Below are 23658 nucleotides of genomic sequence, written 5' to 3'. Positions count from 1 at the left end.
TTTGTCCTCTGAGCTGAGTCATCCCTGCCCAACACCTCAAGCACACAGTGGGTTGCTGGTTTATTATCACGTTTTTACTTGCTGTTTTATTATCATGTTTTTACTTAGGGGTCATTCACTGGGTGTAGAGGCTGGCTGCAAAGACAATGTCTCTCCGTAGCAGGGTAGCTGCTGTCTCCATCTTGGCACCCAGCACAGGCTCCCCTACCAGGCGGGCCGCCCCCCGCAGTGAGCGACACATCTCAGCCAGGCGCTGAATGCAGCGGACCACCAGGCCCTCGGGGGTCCCTGAGAGTCCTGCCAGCTCAGAGAAGGGCTGTAGGGAAAGCAGGGTGAGGACTGAATGTGCTCGGCCTGGGCAGCCTCTCCCCAGCCAGCCAGCCACAAAACCCCAAACCCCAGATACTCACCATGCCCCGGGCCCACTCATATACAACCTCAACCAGCCCAAAATTCAACTCCCCCACAAATTCCTCCACTGTCTGGTTCAGGCCACAGGCCATCTGGACCTCACCAATCCGCTTGGCCACAGCCTGGACACGCTCTACTCCCTGCAGAGGAGAAGGAGAGATTAAGTTCTGCCTTTCTGCTGCAGGATAAGGAAGGCTCAGATCAAGGAAGAGGCCATTCCCATCCTTGGGTCATTTACTGGGCTGGAAGGGGTCACCTCAGGAATACCTGGCGGGGAAGATGTTGGGACCACGGCCTAGGCAGGGAGAAAGGGGTGGTATCCCCTACCTGCTTGAGAGTGCTTGGAAGCTGATCCCCTGGGTCCCCAGGGTTCTGGCAGACCAGGCCAGAGAGCAGGGCTGCTATCTCCTCAGGTCGCAAGGCACTCAGTGCATTGTCAAACATGAGCTCGGTAAGAAGTAGCTCATGGCTGCTCATGGCACAAGCCACCCGCCCTGCCAGCTTCACAGTGCCTGCCTCGTCCACATAACCCAGGGTTCGAAGCACCTGCAAGAAAGAGTGTGGTGTTGGAAAGCCGGCTGTCCTCTTATCTAGCCCCTTAGCCCTACCCCTGCCCTTCCCACCTCTACTCGCTGGTGGTATTCGGGCAGCAGCAGCAGCGACTGATCCGACAGCAGAAAGCGCAGCCGCTCCATCTCCTTCTGTATCTCCATTCTCTCCCGCAGCTTCAGGTACTGCAGAGAGCCACTGTCAGCTTTCTCCTTCACCCCTCAGCATGGGTGCACTAAGGACACGGACTGAGATGGGGGTAGCCAGTCTACAGGGGACCAGAGAGGAAAAGCACCCCCTCCCAGCTTGGAAGCTGGCATTCAGGACCCTACCTGGGCAGCAAAACGGGGGCTGTGCACACACTGAGCCCCCCGGATCAGCTCCTCCAGCTTCCAGGACCGGAGCCCACCCTCTACCACTGACACATCCTTGAGCTGCAGGTCATTGACAGGGTCAAGGGTGGGGGGTCCTGCTGGGTAGGCCTGAGCCAGACGCAGCAGTTCCTGTACAGCTGTGGTCACGGCTACAAGGGGAGGATCCTTCCTGAGGAAGAAAGAGGTCTTGAGATCTGGGGTAAGAGGCCTCTCTCCCACTGAAGCCCACCTCAGGCTAGGGGAGCCCCCTCAAAATAATATAACCCACCCCACCCCCAGGCCAGGCATGGGCTCATGCCTATAATCCCAGCACTATGGGAGGATGAGGCAGGAGGATTGCTTGAGCCCAGGTGTTCAAAACCAGTCTAGGCAACATAGCAAGACATAATCTCTACACAAAATCAAAAATTTAGCCAGGTGTGGTGGCGTGCACCTGTAGTCCCAGTCACCCTGGAATGCTGAGATTGAAGGATCGCCTGAGCCCAGGAGGTTGAGACTGCAGTGAGCCATGATCATGCCACTGCACTCCAGCCTGGACAACAGAGTGAGACTCTGACTCAAAAAAAAAAAAAAAAATACACCTTCCTACTTCATGATGCCCCCTCAGTTCCTCCCCCCCAGCTATAATATTCAGCCCCTTCAAAACAGCCCTTAACCTCCTGGTCCCCCTCAAGTTAAGGGAGACCCTTCCTTTCATCTCCCACTTCATGGTCTCCCTCAGCCTAGGGGAGCCTCCCCAACCCCACCCCATACTACATTCCGGGTAAAGTCCCTCCCCAGCATCTGACTTGAATTTTGGTTGCTGCCTCTTGTTGAAGTCCTCTAAGATCTTCTCCCCATTCACCCGGAGCACCTTGGTGGTGATGGCAGCCACGTCTCCTGGCTGGAGCTTGATCACGGTGTGGTCGCAGGGCCCTATGAAAAGGGGAGATTGGGTCAGACCTTGCCATGGACCCAGTCATCCTGCTTACACCACTGTGTCAGAAAGTTGGACATTCGCCTCACTCTCACCTTCAGGCAGGAACAACTTGAATCCCACGAGGTCGTCTGGGTGGGGAACATCTGGGGTGGCCGGCCCCCTGTCCTGTGGGTCCCGAGACATGGGCTTATCACACAAGATCAGGGTTGTAAATACTCGGCTGGTAGAGTTTGAAGAGACCTGGGAGAGTAAGGGAGGCCAGGATAGGGGGATATAAGAAATGAACATCAAAGGTAAGGACCACATTCCACTCTTGGGCAGGGATCAGGAAGCAACCATGCAGAGCTCACTGACAGGAAGAGGTAACCAAGTCAAGCAATCAGAGCAGACTTCTTGTGGGGTGGGGGGAAAGAGGCAAGCATGAAGTGGTGGTGATGGGAAGGGAAAGTGTGAAAAAGGAGGGCAAGAGAAAAAAATGAGAGCCCTGTGGTGACAGCAACCTGCCCCCAGCCAAGTGGGAAAGATGGAAAGGGCTTGATGCCTCTCACCCTCTGTGGTCCAAATTCCCTTTGCCCTCACCTGCAAGATCACACCCAATGCGTTGTGATGCTCTTGATTCTTCACAACTACCACCCTTCCTGCTGAGAGAGATTTCAGCCCATTCACGGACTCTACGACGCGTCGCTGAAGAGCAGGGACATGCACAAAGGGGATATGGGAAGAGACATCACAGGGACAGACACTTGGACTAAGTTCAGGAGCAGACCCAGAGTGACGGGTTCTTGTCCTCACTTCCTCCATCATCTCCCCAACATTCACACTAGCTTACCTGGATCATGTTCCTGGTCTCCATCAGTTCCTCCCCCCAGCTATAATACTCAGACAAGTCAGCCAGTTGGCCAGTCATGTCAGGCTCCTCCAAGGCCCCCAGCCTCTTGGTCAGTTCAGCTAGAGTCTGTTCGTGGGCCTATGCAGAAGCAGGGGGAGGTTGTGAAAAGGAACTCCCTAGACCCAATCTGCCACAGCCCCCACCATTATCACACTGGCCTCTGATGCCCATCTCTTTCCAGCCTGGCTTTGTCTAACCTCCTGCTCCGTGTACTGGTCACCTCCACCTCCTTACCTTGCTGTCCTTACGGGATGGAAACTCAGAGAAACTCCTCTTCATCATGTCCTCCACCCTGAGGGCATCCACCCGTAGCAGGTTGAGGATCATAGTGTAGGTGAGACGGAACTGGGACTGCAGCTGGGATGGCTTCCCCTGGAGCCATGTCAGAGAAATCAGTGAGATTGGGATGGGACCTACCACTCCTCAACCAGTTATCTGAGGACTGGGTCAAATCCTGTCAGATTTAGTCCTAGCTTTGCAACTGTGGGGCCTTCAACAAGCCACTTGCTCACCTCCTCTGTAACATAAGGGAGCAAATCAAAATAAACAGACTTTCAAAGACTCCGGCTCTGTATTCACAGAGGGAAAAGCTAGAGGAGATGGGTTCCAATCTCACCCTTGGATTTGTTCACTCCTACCTTGGCTTTTCCCAGACAAAATAAAAAAGGGGAGGTGGAGAGAAGGGCTGGAAGAGAGAATCCAGCAGGTCCTGGAGCTGGGCCCCTGCTTGGGCTGGCCTCACGCTGGCCGCTCACCATCAGCATGTGGTGCAGGTCCGCCATCTCAGGCACTCGGCCTTTGCAGAGCAGGATGACAGTGCCTGTGGGGTCCAGGCCTCTCCGCCCCGCCCGGCCTGCCATCTGCACGTACTCCCCAGGGAGCAGGTCTCTGAAAGTAGAGCCATCATGCTTGCGCATGGAGTCAAACACCACTGTACGGGCTGGCATGTTTACACCCATAGCAAATGTCTCTGTGGCAAACAAGACCTGGGACAGAAGAGAAGAGGGAGGATCAGCAAAAGGGCTATACACACATCCCTGGTCCTGGCCAGCCCACCTTACTTTGTAGCCAAGACTAAGTAGGCACAAGGCACAATCCCAGCTTGCTACTTGTGGGATCTCATTTAACTCTCCAGGCAAACCTACAGGGTAGATACTATTATTTTCCTAATTTTACTTATGCAGCTACCTTTTTCCAGATATCCCACTTCCATCCTCTCACTGCAATCATTCCATGTACTTTTTTTTTTAGAGGCAAGGTCTCAATCTGTCACCCAGGCCAGGGTACAGTGGCATGATCATAGCTCACTATAACCTCAAACTCCTAGGCTCAAGAAATCCTCCTGCCTTGGCTTCCCAAAGCACTGGGATTACAAGCGTGAGTCAATGCAAATGGCCCCAATGTATTTAACGACTATTGTTTTGTGTGAATGTATTCTTGCAAAATGTTATCTTGATTTGTGTATCTATAATTTATAATTCACATAAAAGCAATTATATATCTGACGGTTTTCTTACTTCTTTTCCTCCCTCCATACAGTGTTTCATCCATCCATGTTCCTGTAGATACACCTAACCCATTGCTTCCAACTTTTGCAGAACACTCTGTGGGTGCATCCCTCATAATTACCTACCCTGTCTCCTGTGAAGGGCACCCTGGTACCACCATATTCTGCCACCATAAACATGACTACAGCAAACAAAGGGAGAAACATGTTCCTTCATGGACCAGGATGAAAATTTTTTTGCAGTATATACCCAAGAATGGAGTCAAAGAGTATGTTATACTTATTTTACCTAAATAGTGTCAGGTACCTGCCCAACTGGCTACACTTGTCCAAGGATTCCTAGATTCCTACAGTCTCCTATGTCTCTGGCAACACCTTGGTATTACCCAGTTTCCTATTTTATCAGTCTAATAACTGTAAAGGCATAGCTTGTATTTCAATTTGCATTTCTCTGATTACTAACAACTTTTCATATGCTGGCTAGCTTTTGGGGATTCTCTTCTGTTTTATCTTATGCATTGCTATTTTAGATGGGAAACCTAAAGTTCAGAAAGATTAAGTAATTTGTCCAAGGTCATACCACAAATGGTAAAGCTGAAATTCAAACCCAGGCAGTCTGGATCCAGAGCCCAAGTTCTTAACCACAGTACTGTCCTGCCTAAACCTCTGCCCCTCTGCCCTCTGGGTAGTCCCTAAGTGGGCAACAAGGACCTTGGGGAGTCCCCCTCCCACCACCATGTGCACCTTGACCAGACCACGGCTGAAGAGCATCTCCACAATCTCCTTGAGGATGGGCAGGATGCCACTATGGTGTACTCCCAGGCCACGATGCAGAAGCTCTGACATGTGCAGGACCTTTGGTGGGGGAGGCCCACAGTCAGAAATGATGTCTCAAACACCCTATCCCCACAGCCTCCCAAGTGTGTGTTCATACATACACACGAACACACAAACACACACACACACACCTGGGGCAGCTGACGGTCAGATCCACGGAGGCGAGCAAGGCAGCGCTGCAGGAAGAGGTGAATCTCACTCTTCTCTGAACTCGTGGTGAGATCAAGGGAAGTGAGGCCTGAGGCCTGCTCATCACAGCGACCCCGAGAGAAGGTGAACACCACCACTGGCAGCTGGGCACGCGTGCGGAGGGAGGCCAGGAGGGACAGGTACACTCCGCGGTCCTGGGAAAGGGAGGAAGGGACATAGATTGAGTCCCTGGATCAATGAGAAGTGAAGTAATGTCAAGTGGGGCAGTGCTCAAAGCTCAAGTACAAATCCCTGGGGGACAAGGGTAAAAAAGATGAAGAGAAATAGGTATCGGCAGGTACAAAATCTTCCGAGTTCTTACCTGTGCAGGCCCCCCCTGGTGCGTGGGCTGCTTGGCCCCAAAGGTCTGGGCATGTTTGCTCATTCTCTCCTTCTTGGCCTCCACAGCTGCATAGTAGCTGGAGCACAGGGAGGGGTGGCCATCATGCCCTGCTCAGGGCCCAGCCCTGACTCTTTCCCCCATCTCTGGGCTTACCCCTTTGTGTGGAAGGCTCCTCGGGAGTCCAGCAACAGGAAGAGCTCTCCCTGAGTCTTGGGACTGTTCCCTGTGAAGAGATAGTGCTCCAGGGGGACAGGGCGGGCAACGGTGCTGATCACATAGATCTGGCGACGCTTCAGACGCCTGAAGGGAAGAGAAAGTAGAGGTCAGGTGTGAGAGTGCAGGAAGGAGTCCCTATCCCCACCCCCTCTGACTCCACCATCTTTTCTGAGATCCAGAATGCAAGGCTGTCTCCCGCCATCCCATCTCAACATGCAAAGTAATCTAGCCCAAATGGGGTGCTGCAGCTGCCCAAACAGGACATGTCCTCTAGCCCCATGTCCAAGACCTCACCACTCTCCTTGCCATGGTAGTCTTAGTCTCCCCACTCTAACCAAGGGATATCTCAGCCCCCTTCACCCAAGCACCCCAGGATACACGTCTCACCCAATCCAGTCAGCAAACTCAAGGGCATTGGGAACAGTAGCACTCAGAAGGATGATGGAGACGTGTTCGGGGAGCATGATGAGCACTTCCTCCCACACAACACCCCGCTGGGCACAGAGAGGGGAGAGAGTCACAGGAGTGCAGAGGGAGCTGCCTGCTGCCCCTAGAGAAGTGGCATGGGGTCCCATGTGGGGGCAAAAAAGGCAGTAAGGTCCTCAGGCCTCAGAATATGATGGGAGCTGCTCAACTGGTCCCAAAGGAGAGGACTGCTGGGATTTGGGGACCCAATGCCCCTTACCTCGGCATCATTGATGTAGTGAACCTCATCAAAGATGACCCACTCCAGGTCCCGGATAATATCTGAGCCACTGTACAACATGGAGCTGAGGAGAAGAGGCCAAGGGCTGACTCCCCAGCATCTCCACCTCCTCCTCAGCCAGTGTGCTCTCCAAAACAGCCACATCGTCCCATCTGTGTTGAATGCCCATCTCTCACCGAAGGATCTCTGTGGTCATGATGAGGCAGGAGGCCTCCGGGTGCAACTGCACGTCCCCAGTGAGCAGGCCCACATCCCCAAATGTGTTTCGGAAGTCTCGGAACTTCTGGTTGCTCAGGGCTTTGATGGGTGAAGTATAGACGGTGCTGAGGAGAGGGCATTAAGTTAGGCAGTCCCTCCACATAGACTTGTGGCCAGCACCTCCTCTTCCAGGCAGAGCCCTCCCAGAGCACGTCCCAGATGCTCAGGTGCTCTCTTCACCCAAACTGCCCTCACACTCTCCCTCACAATATCACCCCAGAAAAATTCTGTCCCCCAGACCCTTCCTAAATTCGCCCAGATCATTCTTCTAAACTTTCTCCCCACTATAGCTTCTCATTTCTCTCCGGGTCCCTATCTCAGTCTCTCCCCTGAACCTCTCACCAAAGGATGAGATAGAAGTTGGGGAAGAGATGAGACTTAAAAAGGATACAGGAAAAAAATAGGGCTGGCTGCTGAAGGAGATTGGGAAGGGGACTTGTACCGCGTCATGTGTTTCTGGGCCAGGGCAATGGCATATTCAGCAACAACTGTCTTCCCTGCAGATGTATGAGCTGCGACAAAGACAGAGTCATGCCGTTCCAAGTGCAGGATGGCCTGTTTCTGAAACACATCTGGCTCAAATGGCCACTGTGGGAGAGAGAAATAGATGTGGGCTAAAGAAGAAACAGGGACTTTCCTGCCTCCTGCTCATGGGGCATGCAGGGCAGAGGGTAGAAGGCCAGAGCCAAACAAGGCTAGGACTGAGAATCAAGACTGGCCTGGAAGGGATCGGATCTCTAGTGGGAAGAGGTGACAAGGAGTGGGCTTGGAGGCAGGGCAAGGGTCTGATCCAGCAAGAGGTAGAAAAGCATGTAAGGATTGGGCCACAGTACCTGAAAGGCTGGCTGGGGAATGAGGCGGTAGAAATCACCAACAGGGGAGGTGACATCCACAGGAATAGCCCACTGCTCCTGAGGTAGAGGTTTTGGGGGCTCTGGGGTTGATACAGCTGTGGACGTTTCCTGGAAAAGTTGGAGTTAGGGGTGATAAAGAATGCTCTCAATTACTACTCCTCCCAAAAGATGTTCCTTTCTTCTTCTCAGATCTAACCTAGCCAACATTCCTCCCTGTGGCAGGCCCCTTCTTTTTTGCCTCCACTGCTCAGAGCCACTAACCTTCAACACGAGATCTTCCAAGCTGCTAGCTCGGGCCAGGGGAGCACTGCAGGGAGAGGCTGAAACAGTGTCTCTCCTGGGACACCCTGGCTGTCCCACCGCCTCACTCTCATCCTCATCATCCCCACCCAAATCTAGAGGCTCCAGCAGACGGCTGAGGCTGAGCAACCCAAGAGCCGGAGTCGGGTGATCTGAGGAGCAAAGAAAAAGGGCAACCTTATTATATCCATCTCTGTTCTGTAGAAGGGTACTACTTTTCCTGCACCCCACTACAAAACTAAAACTAACCTTTCGGTGCAAAGTCCACACCTTTCTTGAAACCAGGTGGAATAGTAAGAAGATCTGGAAGACAGGGACAGAAAGGTAGAATAAGGGCCACTGCATATTGGTGTTTATTCTGTAACCTCAAAGAACACCATTCACAGCACAGACATTGTAGATGGGGATGTTTGCTGTGATGCTTTTCCAGGAGATGGCAGGAAAAGTTGTGAAGGAAAGGATACCTTTTTCTAATTTGGTCAAAGGCATGGAAGGGCTAGCAGCAACCCAGTGATAGGCCTGGACTCCTCCTCCTCCTCCTCCTCGGGTCTTAGACTCAGAGCCCCATCTCACCTTTCTCAAAGTCTATCTCCTCCTCAGCCTCCTCCCGAGTGCTCAGCTCTGTTATGGTGGGTTCATCCATCCCACCTGGGAAAACGGCAGACAGACAGGGATTCATAGGTTAAGGTAAAAGAAGGGTGGGAACCCTTCCCTGGAGAATAAGGGCTCCCTCTCCATGAGAGTCACCTGGCCAGAAGGGGTATTGTGTTGGATTTCCCCATAAGGACTGGGAGACTGGCACTGGAGGCCGGTGAAGAGACAAGGAGGTCGTGGCAGACAGGTTTGTGTTTTCCAGCAAGACCTGAGGCAAAAAATAAAAGCCCCGGTAAGGATGAGCTTTCCTCTGAGCTGCCCCCTCTTCTCCCAACCCTGCTTCTTGTAGCCCCTAAACTCTTACCTCCTTGTAGCCTAGTATCTGGCCTGTGGTTGGGTGTCTTTGGGCCTGCAGGTCAGATGGGACTGGGGCTCCCAAGGTAGCCAGGAGAGACCAGGGATCTGTCTTCCTCTGCCATTTTCTGAAGAGAGAAAAAAGTAACTTTCAGGTTTTCTTTCTTCCCCTGTTCCATTTCCTTCAGAGATCCATCTCCAAGTCTAGGCCCCTCCAGACTCCTCACCGGGCTGAGTGCTCCACACCATGCAGAGGCAGCCAGGTTGGAGATGACAAAAACAACTGCTCTGCTTCTTGCTGCAGATCTGGGGCACAGGGAGGAAGGCCATGAGGAAGCTGAAACAAGGACAAAATGAAAGGCATAAGGCAAAGAAAGAAAGTAAAATAGCTGGGCGCAGTGGCTCACACCTGTAATCCCATTACTTTGGGAGGCAGTACTTTGGGACTGCCTGAGCCTGGGGCTTCTAGACCAGCCCAGGCAACATGGCGAGAACTCATCTCTACAATAAACAAAAAATTAGCTGGCATGGTAGCACATGCCTGTAGTTCCACCTACTTGGAAGGCTGAGGCGGAAGGATCACCTGAACCCAGCAGGTCAAAGTTGTGGTGGCCATTAGTGTGCCACTGCACTCCATTGTGAGTGACAGAGTGAAACTCCAACAGAATCCTCTCGCCTTTGCCTCCCAAAGTGCTGCTGGGATTACAAGCATGAGCTACCACACCCGACTGGTATTTGCATTTAGATCAGAAATGGTAGATATACCAAACAGATTAGGACCATTAAGCTGAAGCAACATTTTCCAAAGGTTGTCCAAAAACTACCTACTACTGTATCACCTAGGGCACTGATTAATAATGTAGATTTTGAATTTCAGAAACATGGAGTCTGAACCTAAGAATTTGCATTTTTAAAAGGCTCATTTTTGCTAATCATAAGGCACATTGAAATTTGAGAATCACTGATTTAGAAAAAGGGGTCCCAGACCTAAGGATGAAGAGTAAGAGATTCAAAGCCTAGCAACTCAGTCACCAACAAGTGCCCTGGTGACTGGAGACAGAAAGGAGCTCCAAGAAGAAAAGACACAAGGATAAAATAAAAGAGCAGCTCCCAGAGTTAAGGTATTACAACCCTCCCAGTTCTGTCCTCACTGGGCTCTGGATGTGTCCAGCACCAGTAGGGGCTTAGATATCTGACGGGGCTACACACACAGGAGAGCAAAGTAATGCCAGATCCCAATGTGAGGAGCGTGGAGGAGGTTTAGACTCAATGCAGATCAAAGGTTAGGGTAAAAAGTCACTCACGGAGCTCTCTGGAGCCCCAGGCACGTTCAGCAGTTCCCAACGCCCAGTGCATCCCAGCTCCACTGCTCGAAGGGGCAGGTCCAGAGGATCTGGGGGAGGTAGCACTACGAGGAAAGGTCAGAGGTCAGGGGGTCAGGGATGAAGGGTCATTTCTTGTCTACTACTCCGTTCTACTCCCCTCCCTCTCACCGAGTCGCTCCGTCTCCATCATCCTGGAGCCACAGCAGCTCTCTGGCAACCCGGAAGTGCTGCAAGTAGTCGTGGCGAAGTAAGCCCCGCCCCGGAACGGGCGGAAGTGGAGGCGACTTCCGGCAAGCCTCCAGGAACGTGGTCTAGCGCTACGGAGGGTCAAACCTGGACGGGTGGAGGGCCGGGCGGAAGTGCGCCTCAGACCGCCTTGGTTACCGTGTTCTCCGCCCCTTGCTACGTCATCGATCTGAGCCCACTATCAGCGGCTAGCGCGGGCGCCGCCCGAGACAGTGGGGCCGTGGTTGCCGCCCCCTCAGGTAAGGCCTTCTCCTTCTCACTCTTCGCCCCTTTTTCCAAGTCCCTTCTCTCTTCTCCCCCTTTGCGATGCTTTAAGAGCGCCGCGCGGGTTTCACCGCCTCCTCTACCGTTCGAACCCCGCGATTGGCCATACTAACCCCAGCAGGGGTAGGGTGGTCGGGTGCCATCGTCTTGGCGACGGAGGAGATGTTTTTCCCTCCTGAGCCACGGAGTACCCACAAGGCCCTGGTGTCTGTGATTCCTGAAAACAGGAGGGACTGCTGGTTGATTGCCGAAGAGCGGGAGCTTGGACAGCAGCTTGGTTCAAGCAAGGGCTAGAGAAAGGCCAAAGGCAGGAAGGAGTAGGCAGGCCTGGAGGGGTGGAGTTCTGTGCAGTGTGGACAGCATGTGAACCCTGGGTGGTGACAGTGGAGAAAGATGTCTTGGGCCCTGCCCCTGAACCAGGAGCCACCATGTTGGTGATACCCCCCGGACTGAGCGAGGAGGAGGAGGCTCTGCAGAAGAAATTCAACAAACTCAAGAAAAAGGTGAGGGAATGTGGGAATGTGTGTGGGCGTGGTCCAACCTTTCACAGACTCTGCACTCTGAGAACGCCTGGGGTGAGTGTGAGGGGATGGGGGGATTCTTCTGGCTCATACCTGAAGATATATCACCTCATAGTGTAGCTTTAAGAGGTGAACTTCCCCAGTCTTGATGTGGACCTTCTCTTTTCTGTACAGTCTGCCATGGAGTTGCCTTCATTTTCCATGACTTTTAGTACCACCTAAGAGGTGGTGATCCCCAAGATTGGTTTTTCCAATTACATCCAGTGTCTTACCAATAAACTCCAGATACCCAAAATTGAAGCTATCACTTCCTATGTATTCTTGATCTTCCAAATGGGACCTATTACGCTCAATTCTCCCATGTGTTTGGACTCAACATCTTATCTCTGACTTCTCCACCATTTGTATAGCCAAACATTTACAAAGTCTTCTTGATTCTTCTTTTGAAGTAATTTCTCCAGTTTATTCTTTCCTGCGTATTCTCTAGAGCAGGGCTTTACTGACATTCACCTGGGCTGTTGTAATGGTCTCTCAACAAGTTTATCAGTCTTTTTTTTTTGAGTCAGAGTCTCACACTATCACCCAGGCTGGAGTGCAGTGGCACAGTTACAGCTCACTGCAGCCTCGACCTCTTGGGCTCAGACAGTCCTTCCGCCTCAGCCTCCTGAGTACCTGAGGCTACAGGCGTGCACCACCATGCCTTGTTAATCTTTTAAATTTTTTGTAGAGACAGGTCTCGCTATGTTGCCCAGGCTGGTCTTGAACTCTTGGCCTCAAGCAATCCTCCCACCTTGGCCTCTCAAAGTGCTGGGATTACAGGAGTGAACAACTGTGCCTGGCCTTGGTCTTTTTTTTTTAAACAGACTTCTTCACTTGTGTTAAAGCTTCCCATTGAAAACACAAAATTCTGCCCCCTCCCTTTCTCAAAACCCATAAGTGGTTTCACATTGTCTATATACCAAAGCCCCCAAACCTTACCTTGGCATCTCTGCCTAGTCAACTAGAATAATTCACCACTCCCATGGCACATATTCCCAAAGCCTTTGCATCTCTGCATCTTTGCCATCCTGTTTTCTTTGTCTTCTTGGTGTTGTGCGGATTCTACTCAGCACCTAGCTTGACAGCCATGAACATTGGAAAATCTTACTTTCAGCTACAAGTAGTCTGCACCTCTTATAATTATTCTTGGCAATTCGCTCTAGTCATCTTATTCCTCAGACCGTAAGCCTCTTGAGGATAGGAGCCATGCATTAGACTTCTGGGTATTCCTGTTAGAGTCATGATTGGACCTCATTAAATACACAAGGAATAGATGGATGAAGCCTCCAAGAAAGGCACGTAGGCTTATACTTTCTTGCAGCTTATATCCTGGGGCTCCAGTCCATGAGTGAGTTATTTGTCTTCAACTTCAAAAATCTAGGACTCTGAAAAGCCTCTGAATTCCATGATTTGGTTAGATTAAGTATCACTGACATTGTACATGATCTGGGGGACCAGACGTGAGAGTTAGGGCTGCCTCAATGCACCACTCCAGGGGCACCAAGAAAGGTGTCCTTGGAGTGATGTGCCTAGGGGCTAGCCCTCACTGACCCCTCTCTTCCCACCCTTGTTCGCAGAAAAAGGCATTGCTGGCTCTGAAGAAGCAAAGTAGCAGCAACACAGCCAGCCAAGGCGGTGTCAAACGCTGTGAGTGGCAGAGGAAATGGGAATGGCCTAGAAGTGGGCAGCAAGGGCTGACCTCTCTCACAGCCTGGCCAACGTAATGCCTCTTCCCTTGCCACTCCAGCACTGTCAGAGCAGCCTGTGGTAGACACAGCCACAGCAACAGAGCAGGCAAAGCAGCTGGTGAAGTCAGGAGCCATCAGTGCCATCAAGGCTGAGACCAAGAACTCAGGCTTCAAGCGTTCTCGAACCCTAGAGGGAAAGTTAAAGGTGAGCACATGCAGGAGGATTATTCAGGGAACTCGACTTCAGAGGACATCCCTCCAAGTTGAAATAGAGATGGATTTGGGGGGAGGGAACATATATTCAATCAACAGCAATTGGCAAATTGCTATACCATTCTGAATCTTAGGTTTCTTATCTGTAAAATGAAAAAACTGGTGACTCCTAAATTCTCTTCCACTTTACACATACTGTGGTTCTAATCCACCTTGGTTAGAGCTCTTGGAATTTGTTGCCCTGGGAGTTGAATAGGCTGAAAATGTCATCAGATTCAAGAGAGGTTTAGATGAACTAAATACCTCAGGTCACTTATTAAAAATAACCCATAGTCAGATAAGAAATGTATGTAGAATTAAAAGAACAGATCGGAAGAAGCCAAGAAGATGGTGAGGGAAATCGAACACCTCTGTGCTGTGGTTGGGTGGCCTACTGATCCTTCACTGAGGTCTGTCCATTTCTCCAGGACCCTGAGAAGGGACCAGTCCCCACTTTCCAGCCTTTCCAGAGGAGCATATCTGCTGACGATGACCTGCAGGAGGTAAAGGTTTCTAATCTCCATCCTTGAGGGGCTTGGGAGTGAAGAAGATGAGAGACTCACATATTTTGAACCACATGTCCAGATCATTTGGTCCAAAGAATCATCTTAATTGTTCTTGGTCTCTTTTTCAGTCATCCAGACGTCCCCAGAGGAAATCTCTATTTGAGAGGTTAGAGAGATAGGACTGGGCCCACTTGGTGGTGGGGTTGATTGCCCAAGTTCTTGGGAGGTTTAGAACTGGAATGAAAGGAGATGGGCTTCAGAGGGAGTGTTGAATCTCCACAGGGTCTGAGACAAGGAGGTAAAAGCCCCCTTTGATTCTCACTTTCTCCTCCCCAGCTTCGTGTCTTCTAGTGATCGGCTTCGAGAACTGGGACCAGATGGAGAAGAGACAGAGGGCCCAGGGGCTGGTGATGGCCCCCCTCGAAGCTTTGACTGGGGCTATGAAGAACGTAGTGGTGCCCGCTCCTCAGCCTCCCCTCCCCGAAGCCGCAGCAGGGACCGCAGCCATGAGAGGAACCGGGACAGAGACCGAGATCGGGAGCGGGACCGAGACAGGGACCGAGATCGAGACAGAGACCGGGAACGGGACAGGGATCGAGACCGGGACCGGGAACGAGACCGAGATCGAGATCGGGACCGAGATCGAGACCGGGACCGAGATCGGGACCGAGACCGAGACCGAGATCGAGAGGGCCCTTTCCGCAGTGAGTGATCTTGGTTGGAGAGGAAGGTGACCTCAGCTAGGGTTTATGTAGGTTCTAGTAAGTGGAATGTGAGGTGGGTTATGTCTTGTGACTGTCATTCCTAATCCCATAGGATCAGACTCATTTCCTGAACGCCGGGCCCCTCGGAAGGGGAATACTCTCTATGTGTACGGAGAAGACATGACACCTACCCTCCTCCGTGGGGCCTTCTCTCCCTTTGGAAATATCATTGACCTCTCCATGGACCCACCTAGAAAGTAAGGATAACAACGGGGCATGATGAGAAGTCCTAGGAGAACCCAGGGGTGTGAGACCTGGGGAAGAAAACTGCCCTACATTGAGTTTGGTTGGGTTCAGAAGAACCCATTGGCTCTCCACTGACTCTGTTTTCTCTCATCCCAGCTGTGCCTTCGTCACCTATGAAAAGATGGAGTCTGCAGATCAGGCTGTTGCTGAGGTTGGGACTTCCCAAATCTGTTCTTCTCATCCCTCCTGCCACCCTCATGTTTTCTTCTTAAAATACTGGGAGTCAGGAGGAAGTTGGTTCCCCCGACAAAGAAAGTCCCTATTCACAGAGAAAAATTTATATTCTCAGATCCCTATTCAGTCTACACCTAGCATAGCAGCCCTGGAACAACTCCTTTAGTTTATCTATAATATTTTCCTCCCCCACCCTCTGTCTCCTCCCCTCTTCTTTTCCAGCTCAATGGGACCCAGGTGGAGTCCATACAGCTCAAAGTCAACATAGCCCGCAAACAGCCCATGCTGGACGCTGCTACTGGCAAGTCTGTTTGGGGCTCCCTCGGTAAGAATGGGATTCTTCCTTCCCCATCCTCTCCCCCACTGCCCACCCCTTATTTTTGTTCCCCTACACATCCCTGGATTTCTTAGAGGTGATAGAGGCCAGATTTTGTGGAGGTGGGACTAGGAAGAAGAATTGCCAGACCCTCTATCAGTTAGAGGTAAAGGAAAAAGAGAAAAGGATTGAAAACAACTCCCAGAACAATGACTGGAACAGGGAAGAAAATGGGAGCTTGAGTCAGTCTGGTGAGGAAGATGAATGTCTTATGGGGCTTGTTCACTTTGAAATGGAGTAGAGTAGGTTTCATAAATATTTTAAATTAAGGGTCTAGAACCCAAATGTGAGGTAAGCAGGTGTGAATGAAAACAGATTAAGTCATCTCCATGACACATTGGCTACAAGACAATAGTATCATTAGGGGATACTGATTTTGGAGACAAAAATAAGCCAGATCTTGGCTTGAGGAGTATTCAGGAACTGTGTAGGAAGCAGGACTGTCTTCCTCATGCCCCATATGTCCCCAGCTTTCCTGACATCTTAGGCTGACATTAAGGATGCAGCAAAGGAGACAGGAGGAGGGGTCAGAGGGCTGGGCGCAGCACAAGAGGGTCCTGGGCCACTGAAGCCAAAGGACACACGCTTTGAGAAGGAGGGAGTGGTCAACAGTGTTGAGGTACAAAGATCACAGAGAATGGGCACTGGTGTGGGGAGGGATTCTCTCTAGCCCCAGGGTGGTAGAGATGGAATCCTTGGATGAGGTGAAAAGAGGGACATATCTGGTGGAAGAAGGAGAGAAAGGGGAAGGAGCAGCTAGAGGACCCAGGGAGAATGCTGAGGGCCAAAGCTACACCCTGGATGCGTTCGTTCTCCTGGTGGGGCTAGTAGCATTTCTTAGTGTGAGTAACTCATGTTACCTGAAAATAGGTTTTCCTGGGAAAGGAGTGAGCAGAGAGGGCTCAAAGAGTACTCTGCAGACTAAAGAAGGAACCAGAATTGACCAGCATATCAACAAAGGGCTACAGAGATTTTCCAATTTTTAATTTTTGACATATTGGCTAAAAATAGTGGATTGACATCATTCACATGTTTCAGCAATGACAACATTTGGAGTTTTTCTAAGAACAAAACATTACGATATCCACATGTGTCACAATAACCGTTTACACTCTCCTTCTGAGAGGAGACAGGCCATCCTGGCCACCAGGGGGCAGCATGAAAACTGGGCTTCCAAGGGCCAGTGGCCAGGAGTGAGGTAGTCAGGAATGAGGGCCTCAGGTCTGATGGATGAGCTTCTTTAGATCTTAACTGTCCCTCTCCTCCCTCCCTAGCTGTCCAGAACAGCCCTAAGGGTTGCCACCGGGACAAGAGGACCCAGATTGTCTACAGTGATGACATCTACAAGGAAAACCTTGTGGATGGCTTCTAGGGAATGGAGCTGGATTCCTTGTGCCTCATATGCCCCAATGCTGGTCTCAGTAAAACACTGAGGTGGAAGCTCACACATCTCCCTAAGCCTCTGGTTTTTCAGCACTTGGGATTGGGGTTAAGCCTTTAAAAACGGCTATCAGATTCTATCTCAGTTGTAACAACATAGCCAGTACACGTTTTCCACTCTCTTGGCCCCAAAAGGATCTAGAACACAAGTGTTGTCGCAGCTGTTTTAATTCAGTCCCGTGCCCCTTTCCAGCAGGAAACCCCTTATAGAAAACCCAGATCTTCATCTTTGAGTTTCTCCTTCAGCCAGGGCAGCACTTGGAAAAGGTTGATGTGAAAGTCTCGGGCATGAGCAGGTACCTGCTTTTGCCGCTTCTGGTTTTTGCAGACATCCACTACTCCCCAGCTGATTACACCAACCTGCAAAGGCAAGGGGATACCATGGATTGTTTTGTAGAATTCCTTCCAATCCTGGGAGCATGGCTGTTCACTGAGCTGACCTAAAGGAATTAGACTAGGTACACAACTCAGCCCTGTTCTCCTTGGCACACACAGGACAGACACATGGCCCCAAAGTGAGGCAGGCTCTGCCCACCGGGTCCCATTACTGGTCACATGCATGGAACCTTCCTGGTTTGGGGCCCATGCTGACCACTTGGCATCTCCCCGCAGATAGGAAAGGGAGAACTCACTTGAATGAAGCGACTTCTCTTGTGAATAATCAGGGGACCACCCGAATCACCTACAAGGAGAGGAAAAGCTGTAGGGAAAAGGACTCTTGAGCCTCAGGAACTTGCAGCACAACCACAACTCTCACCTCTGCAAGTATTGTGGTCAGCATAGGGATCCACCCCTCCAGTGCAAAGGAACTGGGGAGTGACCACCTCAGATACATCCTTGACTTTGTCATAGCCTGGGGCACGTAGAGCATCTTTCTCACAGCTGGCTTTCTGTAGGGGAGATAGGAAGCAAGGAGAAGGGTGATGAATAGAGATGGTTTAGGAAGGATTGGGGCCTAGAAGACCTCCTTAGGATCCTGTTTATCACCTTATCCCCGTTCTTGATGTAGACCTCCTTCCGAGTCAGCTTCTTTTTTTCCTCAGACACAAACAGAGCTTTGATATTCTTTGCAGGGAGAAGTACTTCCTCTGGATAAATGGACAGACTGGGTGACTTCAGCTGTCCCCCCACCATCTCCCCATTGCTTTTGTCACTCAGCAGATGTCCCTCAGGCCCTTCCTTTGAGTTGGGCACTGGACTGGGTGGCATCTGCTCCTCATGCACCACCCTCTCATGCCTCACTTGTGTCTTGGAACCTCATTCTTGTCCTCTCTCAGAATATGTCTTACTTTGTTGCTGGCAAGTGGTTGTCTGAGGAAGCCTTAAAGCTCGAGTTGTTCCCTCAGTGCAGGGGAGGCAAATGGGCCTGTTAAGGAGATGGGAAAGTCAGGAACAGCAAACAGGGCCTGTCCTTGACCCCAGTCCAGCTCACCTTTTCCAGCCTTTCCTCAGGGATCCAGATGCTCTCACCTGACAGTCTGGTCATACTTCAGCTTATTCTTGAGCTTGATTAAGGCAATGTCGTAGTCATAAAATTCAGGAATTCCTGCTTCCTTTTTCCCATTGATATTGTAGTTGGGGTGAAATAAGACTTCTTCTACCTCTAGTTCCTGTCTCTTCCCTCCTGTGGTAAGAGGAGAGTAGGTACTACTGCTCTGTGGGCAGTTTCCTGCCACTGGCACCATGTCATCCTTAACTTCAAGTCTCCCATCCCTGACTGGGTTGCAAGAGGGGGCTGTATTGAGGACAGAGTGTAGGATCTTAAGGAAATGGAATGGGTTGCTTGGAGGGTGTAGCTGCAGCTCAGGACCTGTCGCATTCTTACCCACGCCAACCTTGATCGAGTGTTTCTGGTCATCCACAGTGAAACAGTGTGCTGCTGTCAGCACAAAGTACTCGGACACCACAGCCCCCATACAGTTCTCATGTCCACTCGAAGGGCGCTGGAAACAGAACAATGAAAGGAGAAAACTCAACTTTCACAAACCACAATCTAATATGAACATTTTGCCCTTTCCCTACCCCCATTTTGCCTTTACACCTCCCACAAGTACCCACTACTGGTACGCTGTTCTTACAGTGACTGAGATCTTGGCCTGCCATGGTTGCTTGTGGTAATCAGTACCTTCCCTGTGTTCCCAAACCATGCCACAGAGACTCAGAGTCTTGGTTTCATCTGGCAAAGAAGGAAAACGTGCTGAAAGCTGGGACACTTCATAACCAAATGGCAACAGCCTTTTGGGGAGGGATCCCTGCATATGTATGGGAAGCAGGGGCCCATAAGGAGAAAGAAAGACCAAGGGCCTTTGTTTCCTCACATTAGGAGACAAGGAACCACTGCGGCATAGTGGAAAGGACTTGGGACTATGCTTTCAGAGGCTTGACTTTTCAGGCCCAACCCTGTTGCTAGCTTGGTATCCCTTGACCTGTTTTGGCTTCTTTCCACATTTGTCAAATGAACTCTAGAAGGATCTCCAGAGTTGCTCAGGGCTCTGATTCTAAGATAGGGAATCACCTACTGTCAGGAGACATGAATAGTGGCAGTGAGGTAGGAGCAGTAAGAAAGTCTTCAGACTGCTAGGGCTTCAGGAGTAGAGGAATAAAAGTGATTTCAGAGGGTGGAGGGGGACTTTGGGAGGAGTTGAATTCCTTATGCTCTTCTTGTATCTTCCTACCAATCATTTGGAAGAAAATGTCTTCCAGGTTTTCCATATCCTTTACTTTGAACACATGTTGCTCGTTGTTTTTCTTGGAAGCCAAAGCATTGATGTTTTCTTGGTCTACCAGAGGCCCAACTCCAAACACATAAACATCTGAGAGAAAAAGAGAGGGTGAGGGTCCAGGCCCTGAAGAAGTGGGGTGCTGGGTTCTAGGCAGGCCACTCACCCAGATAATCTTCCCTTGGATTTTTGCGATCCTTGCCAATATACAGCAAGTCACGGATTTCATCAATGACAGGGACTGGGTCTCCACCCATGTTGTGCAAGCCTGCAAAAGAGGCCATGAGGATGGGAGATGAAATAAAAGGTCAAGAAAGATAAATTGGCTAGATGCAGTGGCACATGGCTGGGTGAGCAGGTTGAGGAGGGGATGGAGGTGGCAGATCACAGAGGGCTTTGAGGAGGAGAAATCAACAGCCAGCTACGAGTACCATTCTGGGACCCAACCATGAGTCTAGTGTTACAAGTGTATTTAAAGGCCACCCGCTGGTCTGAGAGGGTGGGAGACTGGGGCAGGAGAGAGGTCCCTTCTGACCATCAGTCATGAGGATGATGACATGGCGGGTACGGTTCCAGCCTTCAGGAGGAGTGTCCTCTGGCCAGTTCATCATGCTGTACACTGCCAGGAGGGCCTTCTTGGTGTTAGTCCCTGACCTAGCATGGTGGTCTGTGGAGAACGAAGAGGTTATCACCTCACCTGGTCCTCCAAGTCATCCTTAAACCCCAGAGAACTATCAGCATCTAGATCCCACATCTCCAGCTTTCTGAGTTAATAGTCATCCCACTGACTTCCCTTCAACCACAAAGTGGCTCTCCAAGCCCCCAGCATTTTCCCTAACCCCTACTGCTCAATGACCCTGATGTTTAACCTTTGACTACAAAGTGGTCCTCCCTGTCCCCCTCAACATGGTCTACAACCCCCTCCACACAACTCCTGAACCTTCTGATCCCAAAGTGGACCTCCCATCATTCCCTTCCCTAACCTCTGACCTTCATAACTGATTTGGTTGAGCTTCTCTGTGACCCAGTCTGCATCACTGCTATGTTCATCAGACACTTTGATCCAAATGCTGGGGTCTGTGGCATATGTCACTAGACCATATTTTGGTCTCACTCCATAACTTGCCACCTGAGAGTGAGGGGAACAAGAAGTCATGGCACTGAAAGTAGACTATGATTGGGAGAATTCAGAAACTTTCCTGGGACAGGCAAGGTCTTAGTAGGAGCCTCAAGGGCTGAGGTTCATGGAGTAGTCTGTTACCAGTCAAGATGCTGCAGCAAGTAAAGGGAAGGAGGACAGAATAGAACCTGGAGATTTTCTGGGGCCCTGTGGTTCAGAGGGGCTGGGATTATTATTAGGGAGCCAGTCCTGGAAAGGCACTGAGGTCCATTCAGAGTCCCCAAGTTCAGGGGAAGGGGACACCACCTTCTCAATTAAGTTGATTAGACACTTCTTGGCGCCTGTGAAGTTTCTGGCCCCAATGCTGTCTGATCCATCCAGCACCAGGTAGATGTTCATGGAGCCTGAGGGGTCCAGGACAATCTTCCGCTTCTGATGTTCTCCTAATGCCAGCAGAGAGACTCAGACTCTAGCGTGCACGGTTCTCCTTCCCCTTCTCCATCCTCCCCCAATTCCCTTCCCCACCTCCCTTCTCTGCTTTCAAACCTGGACTGTGCCCATCCTCGGCGTCAACTACTTCTATGGTCTCTGTCAGGGAAGATAGGAAGGCTTCGGCCACCTCTTGAGGGGTGTCATACATGAAGGAGTCTGGGAGAGATCAGAAATCAGGTCAAATGTCTGGAAGGGTCAGGGACACAGTGACCAGAGAGACAGGCTGGTGGGTTTCCAGGAAGGGAAGGGCTAAGAGTGGGACAGTTCTATAGGGAGGCTTAGAAGTGAGGAAGGAGCAGAGCTGAAGTGGGAAGAGAAGACAGTGCCAAGGTGCAGGGACAGTGGGGTGGGAGATCAGGATCTGCCCTGTAGACACAGGTCAAGGGTCACCTTGGCAGGAAGGCTCTGTCCCACTCCAAGAGCCACCTTCTTGACAAGTTCGCCGCTGGGAGCCACGCAGGGTAAGCCCCCGACTGCAGTAGTAGGTGACGCTGTCCTCAAGGCGGTACTGGCTGCCCACTTTCCTTGTGCCTATGGGGGTGCCCGGGTTGGAGCAGTACCCTGCTGCAGAGACATGAGATGTAAAGATGAGTGCCACAGCTTGAGGCCCACCAGGCAAGGCAGAGAGCAAAAGTTATATTGCCCAGTGCCTGTTCCTTAGGCTGGGCACTGTCAGGGAGAGGGCAACCCAGGAAGAGGGGATGCTTCTTACCTCCATTGTCACAGATTGCTGTTTGCCCACTCCACCGACCATTCACTTGGCAGGTGCGATTGGCAGAGCCCCGAAGAGTGTAACCATCATAGCAGTGAAAAGAGATCTCATCACTCACATTGTAGTAGGGAGACCGGGGCCAGTATTCCCCATTCTCGAAGTCCTGTGGTCTTGGGCAGTGAATTGCTTTGGGGAAGGGACAAGTAGAAGTCATCAGGAGAAAAGGGCTGCCTTAAGGGTATCTCTCCTGGTCTCCAGACCCTGTCACTGAGAAATAGCACAGGAGCAGCATCCACCTGCCCTCAATCCATAGGGTATCCTGCTGCTCCTCCCTCCCCATTTCTGAGTGTTCTCTTAACTTCCAGGACTGCCTGAAAGCCCAGGATAAATACTTTATAAAGATTAGCTCCCCTTCCTCCTGCCTCCTTCCAACCTGCCACCCTAGAACTGCTCTCACTCCTGGTCAGCCCATCTTGCCAGCCCACCTGGTCTCAACACAACTCCAGTCTTATTCTTGTCCCTCCTTTAGGTCACTGCCCACGGTCACAGCCCTCAAACCTTTGCACTCTGCCTTCTTGACAACCGTTTGGTCTCGCGTCTTCAGGCTGCTCCAGGACCCCGTGGACCTGCAGGTGCGAATCTGCACAGGGTACGGGTAGGAGCCAGAAGGACACACATACTCCAGCGCCTGGCCCTCCTTGAGAAGTTGGAAGGAGCCACCTTTGATCTCTACCCCCTCCAGAGAGCAGGAGACTTGGGGCCTGGTGAAGGGCAATGGAGTTGTGCTCACACCTGAAGAGAAAGGCTTATGAGCCAGGCCCTACAGGCCAAGGAGGTGTGCTGGGGGCAGCAGAAAGGGAGGTGACCCCTGCTTACCTTGAGACAAGAGGCCCAAGACCAAGGGCATCAGGCAGAGTAGGGGGCTAAGGTTGCTCCCCATGGCAATGGAAGGCAGGAGAAAAGCTGGGATTGGGTCAGAATGACCTGTCTGGCCTTGCTCTGTGTGTCTGCTTGGCTCAGTGTCTGAGCTGAGACTGCAGACCTGAGCCTGGTCGCATTCCCTTCCCCTGCCCCCCACCGTCCCCCAACCTTTTATGCAATCTTTGTTCTGGTATCTGCGGCTTGCCCCGCCTGCCCTGCCCACATCACTTTCCGGGAACATCCGAGCGGGAGGGCCCCGCTAAACTGCCAGTCAAGGAAATAGAAACTATACAACTCCCACCTTTTGCTGCCCAAGGTCCAGGACTCTCCCCTTCGGCACCGCCTCTCAGGCCCCAGCTCCTCCCCAATAAGCTCAGACTACCCACTTAGGGACCAGAAACAAGGACCCCAGCTTACTCTCCTGTTGACTGTGTGTTACGGGGCAGAGTCCAGCCACTGTTTGTCCAGTGGGGTCTCTGACCTGCCTTCCTGTAGTTGCTGGAGTCTTTCTGGCCTCTCCCTGCACCCAGGCCAGCACTGCCTGGCCCCCAG

At 51.4% G+C, this 23658-nt stretch overlaps 3 protein-coding genes across 6 annotated transcripts; 1 reads left to right on the top strand and 2 right to left on the bottom strand.

The window, feature by feature from the left end:
• Positions 1-52: 52 nt before the first annotated feature.
• On the bottom strand, positions 53-11192 carry SKIV2L (Ski2 like RNA helicase). 2 transcript variants are annotated; one of them, XM_008068760.1, is made up of 28 exons: positions 10794-11192; positions 10605-10708; positions 9528-9637; positions 9311-9428; positions 9100-9214; positions 8926-9000; positions 8602-8655; positions 8314-8504; positions 8032-8160; positions 7641-7786; positions 7117-7263; positions 6920-7004; positions 6622-6728; positions 6172-6318; positions 5998-6094; positions 5618-5830; positions 5394-5504; positions 3898-4128; positions 3377-3514; positions 3083-3220; positions 2833-2937; positions 2346-2493; positions 2123-2249; positions 1293-1503; positions 1035-1145; positions 739-957; positions 411-551; positions 53-316 (listed from the first exon to the last, which is right to left on the bottom strand). In XM_008068760.1, exons 1-28 carry the CDS (start codon positions 10813-10815, stop codon positions 116-118), a joined length of 3741 nt encoding a protein of 1246 aa, XP_008066951.1. In that variant the 5' UTR covers positions 10816-11192; the 3' UTR covers positions 53-115. The 2 variants fall into 2 exon arrangements, with proteins under 2 accessions (XP_008066951.1, XP_008066952.1); XM_008068761.1 differs by lacking the exons at positions 8926-9000; positions 9100-9214; positions 9311-9428; positions 9528-9637 and having other exon boundaries at positions 10794-10846.
• On the top strand, positions 10904-17286 carry NELFE (negative elongation factor complex member E). Of its 3 annotated transcripts, none has more exons than XM_008068764.2 (11): positions 10904-11110; positions 11556-11638; positions 13273-13342; positions 13443-13588; positions 14064-14138; positions 14270-14307; positions 14568-14845; positions 14958-15102; positions 15248-15302; positions 15548-15650; positions 16976-17286. In XM_008068764.2, exons 2-11 carry the CDS (start codon positions 11564-11566, stop codon positions 17071-17073), a joined length of 1083 nt encoding a protein of 360 aa, XP_008066955.1. In that variant the 5' UTR covers positions 10904-11110; positions 11556-11563; the 3' UTR covers positions 17074-17286. The 3 variants fall into 3 exon arrangements, with proteins under 3 accessions (XP_008066955.1, XP_008066953.1, XP_008066954.1); XM_008068762.2 differs by having other exon boundaries at positions 14478-14845; XM_008068763.2 differs by lacking the exon at positions 10904-11110 and adding an exon at positions 11156-11333 and having other exon boundaries at positions 14478-14845.
• Positions 17287-17291: 5 nt separating this feature from the next.
• Positions 17292-23639, bottom strand: CFB (complement factor B). The gene is made up of 18 exons (XM_008068758.2): positions 23062-23639; positions 22744-22977; positions 22186-22371; positions 21864-22037; positions 21528-21629; positions 21288-21424; positions 20852-20990; positions 20397-20528; positions 20028-20129; positions 19817-19954; positions 19220-19317; positions 18967-19084; positions 18612-18765; positions 18431-18507; positions 18129-18229; positions 17899-18031; positions 17774-17823; positions 17292-17501 (listed from the first exon to the last, which is right to left on the bottom strand). Exons 1-18 carry the CDS (start codon positions 23345-23347, stop codon positions 17346-17348), a joined length of 2517 nt encoding a protein of 838 aa, XP_008066949.1. The 5' UTR covers positions 23348-23639; the 3' UTR covers positions 17292-17345.
• Between the last annotated feature and the right edge of the window lie 19 nt (positions 23640-23658).

The sequence above is a fragment of the Carlito syrichta genome, unplaced genomic scaffold (assembly GCF_000164805.1).
Source record: "Carlito syrichta isolate Samal-C Ts95f unplaced genomic scaffold, Tarsius_syrichta-2.0.1 Scaffold311524, whole genome shotgun sequence".
In the NCBI taxonomy this organism is placed as follows: domain Eukaryota; kingdom Metazoa; phylum Chordata; class Mammalia; order Primates; family Tarsiidae; genus Carlito; species Carlito syrichta.
Note: the sequence above shows the minus strand (reverse complement) of the source record. Positions and strands in the feature narration are given on the sequence as shown.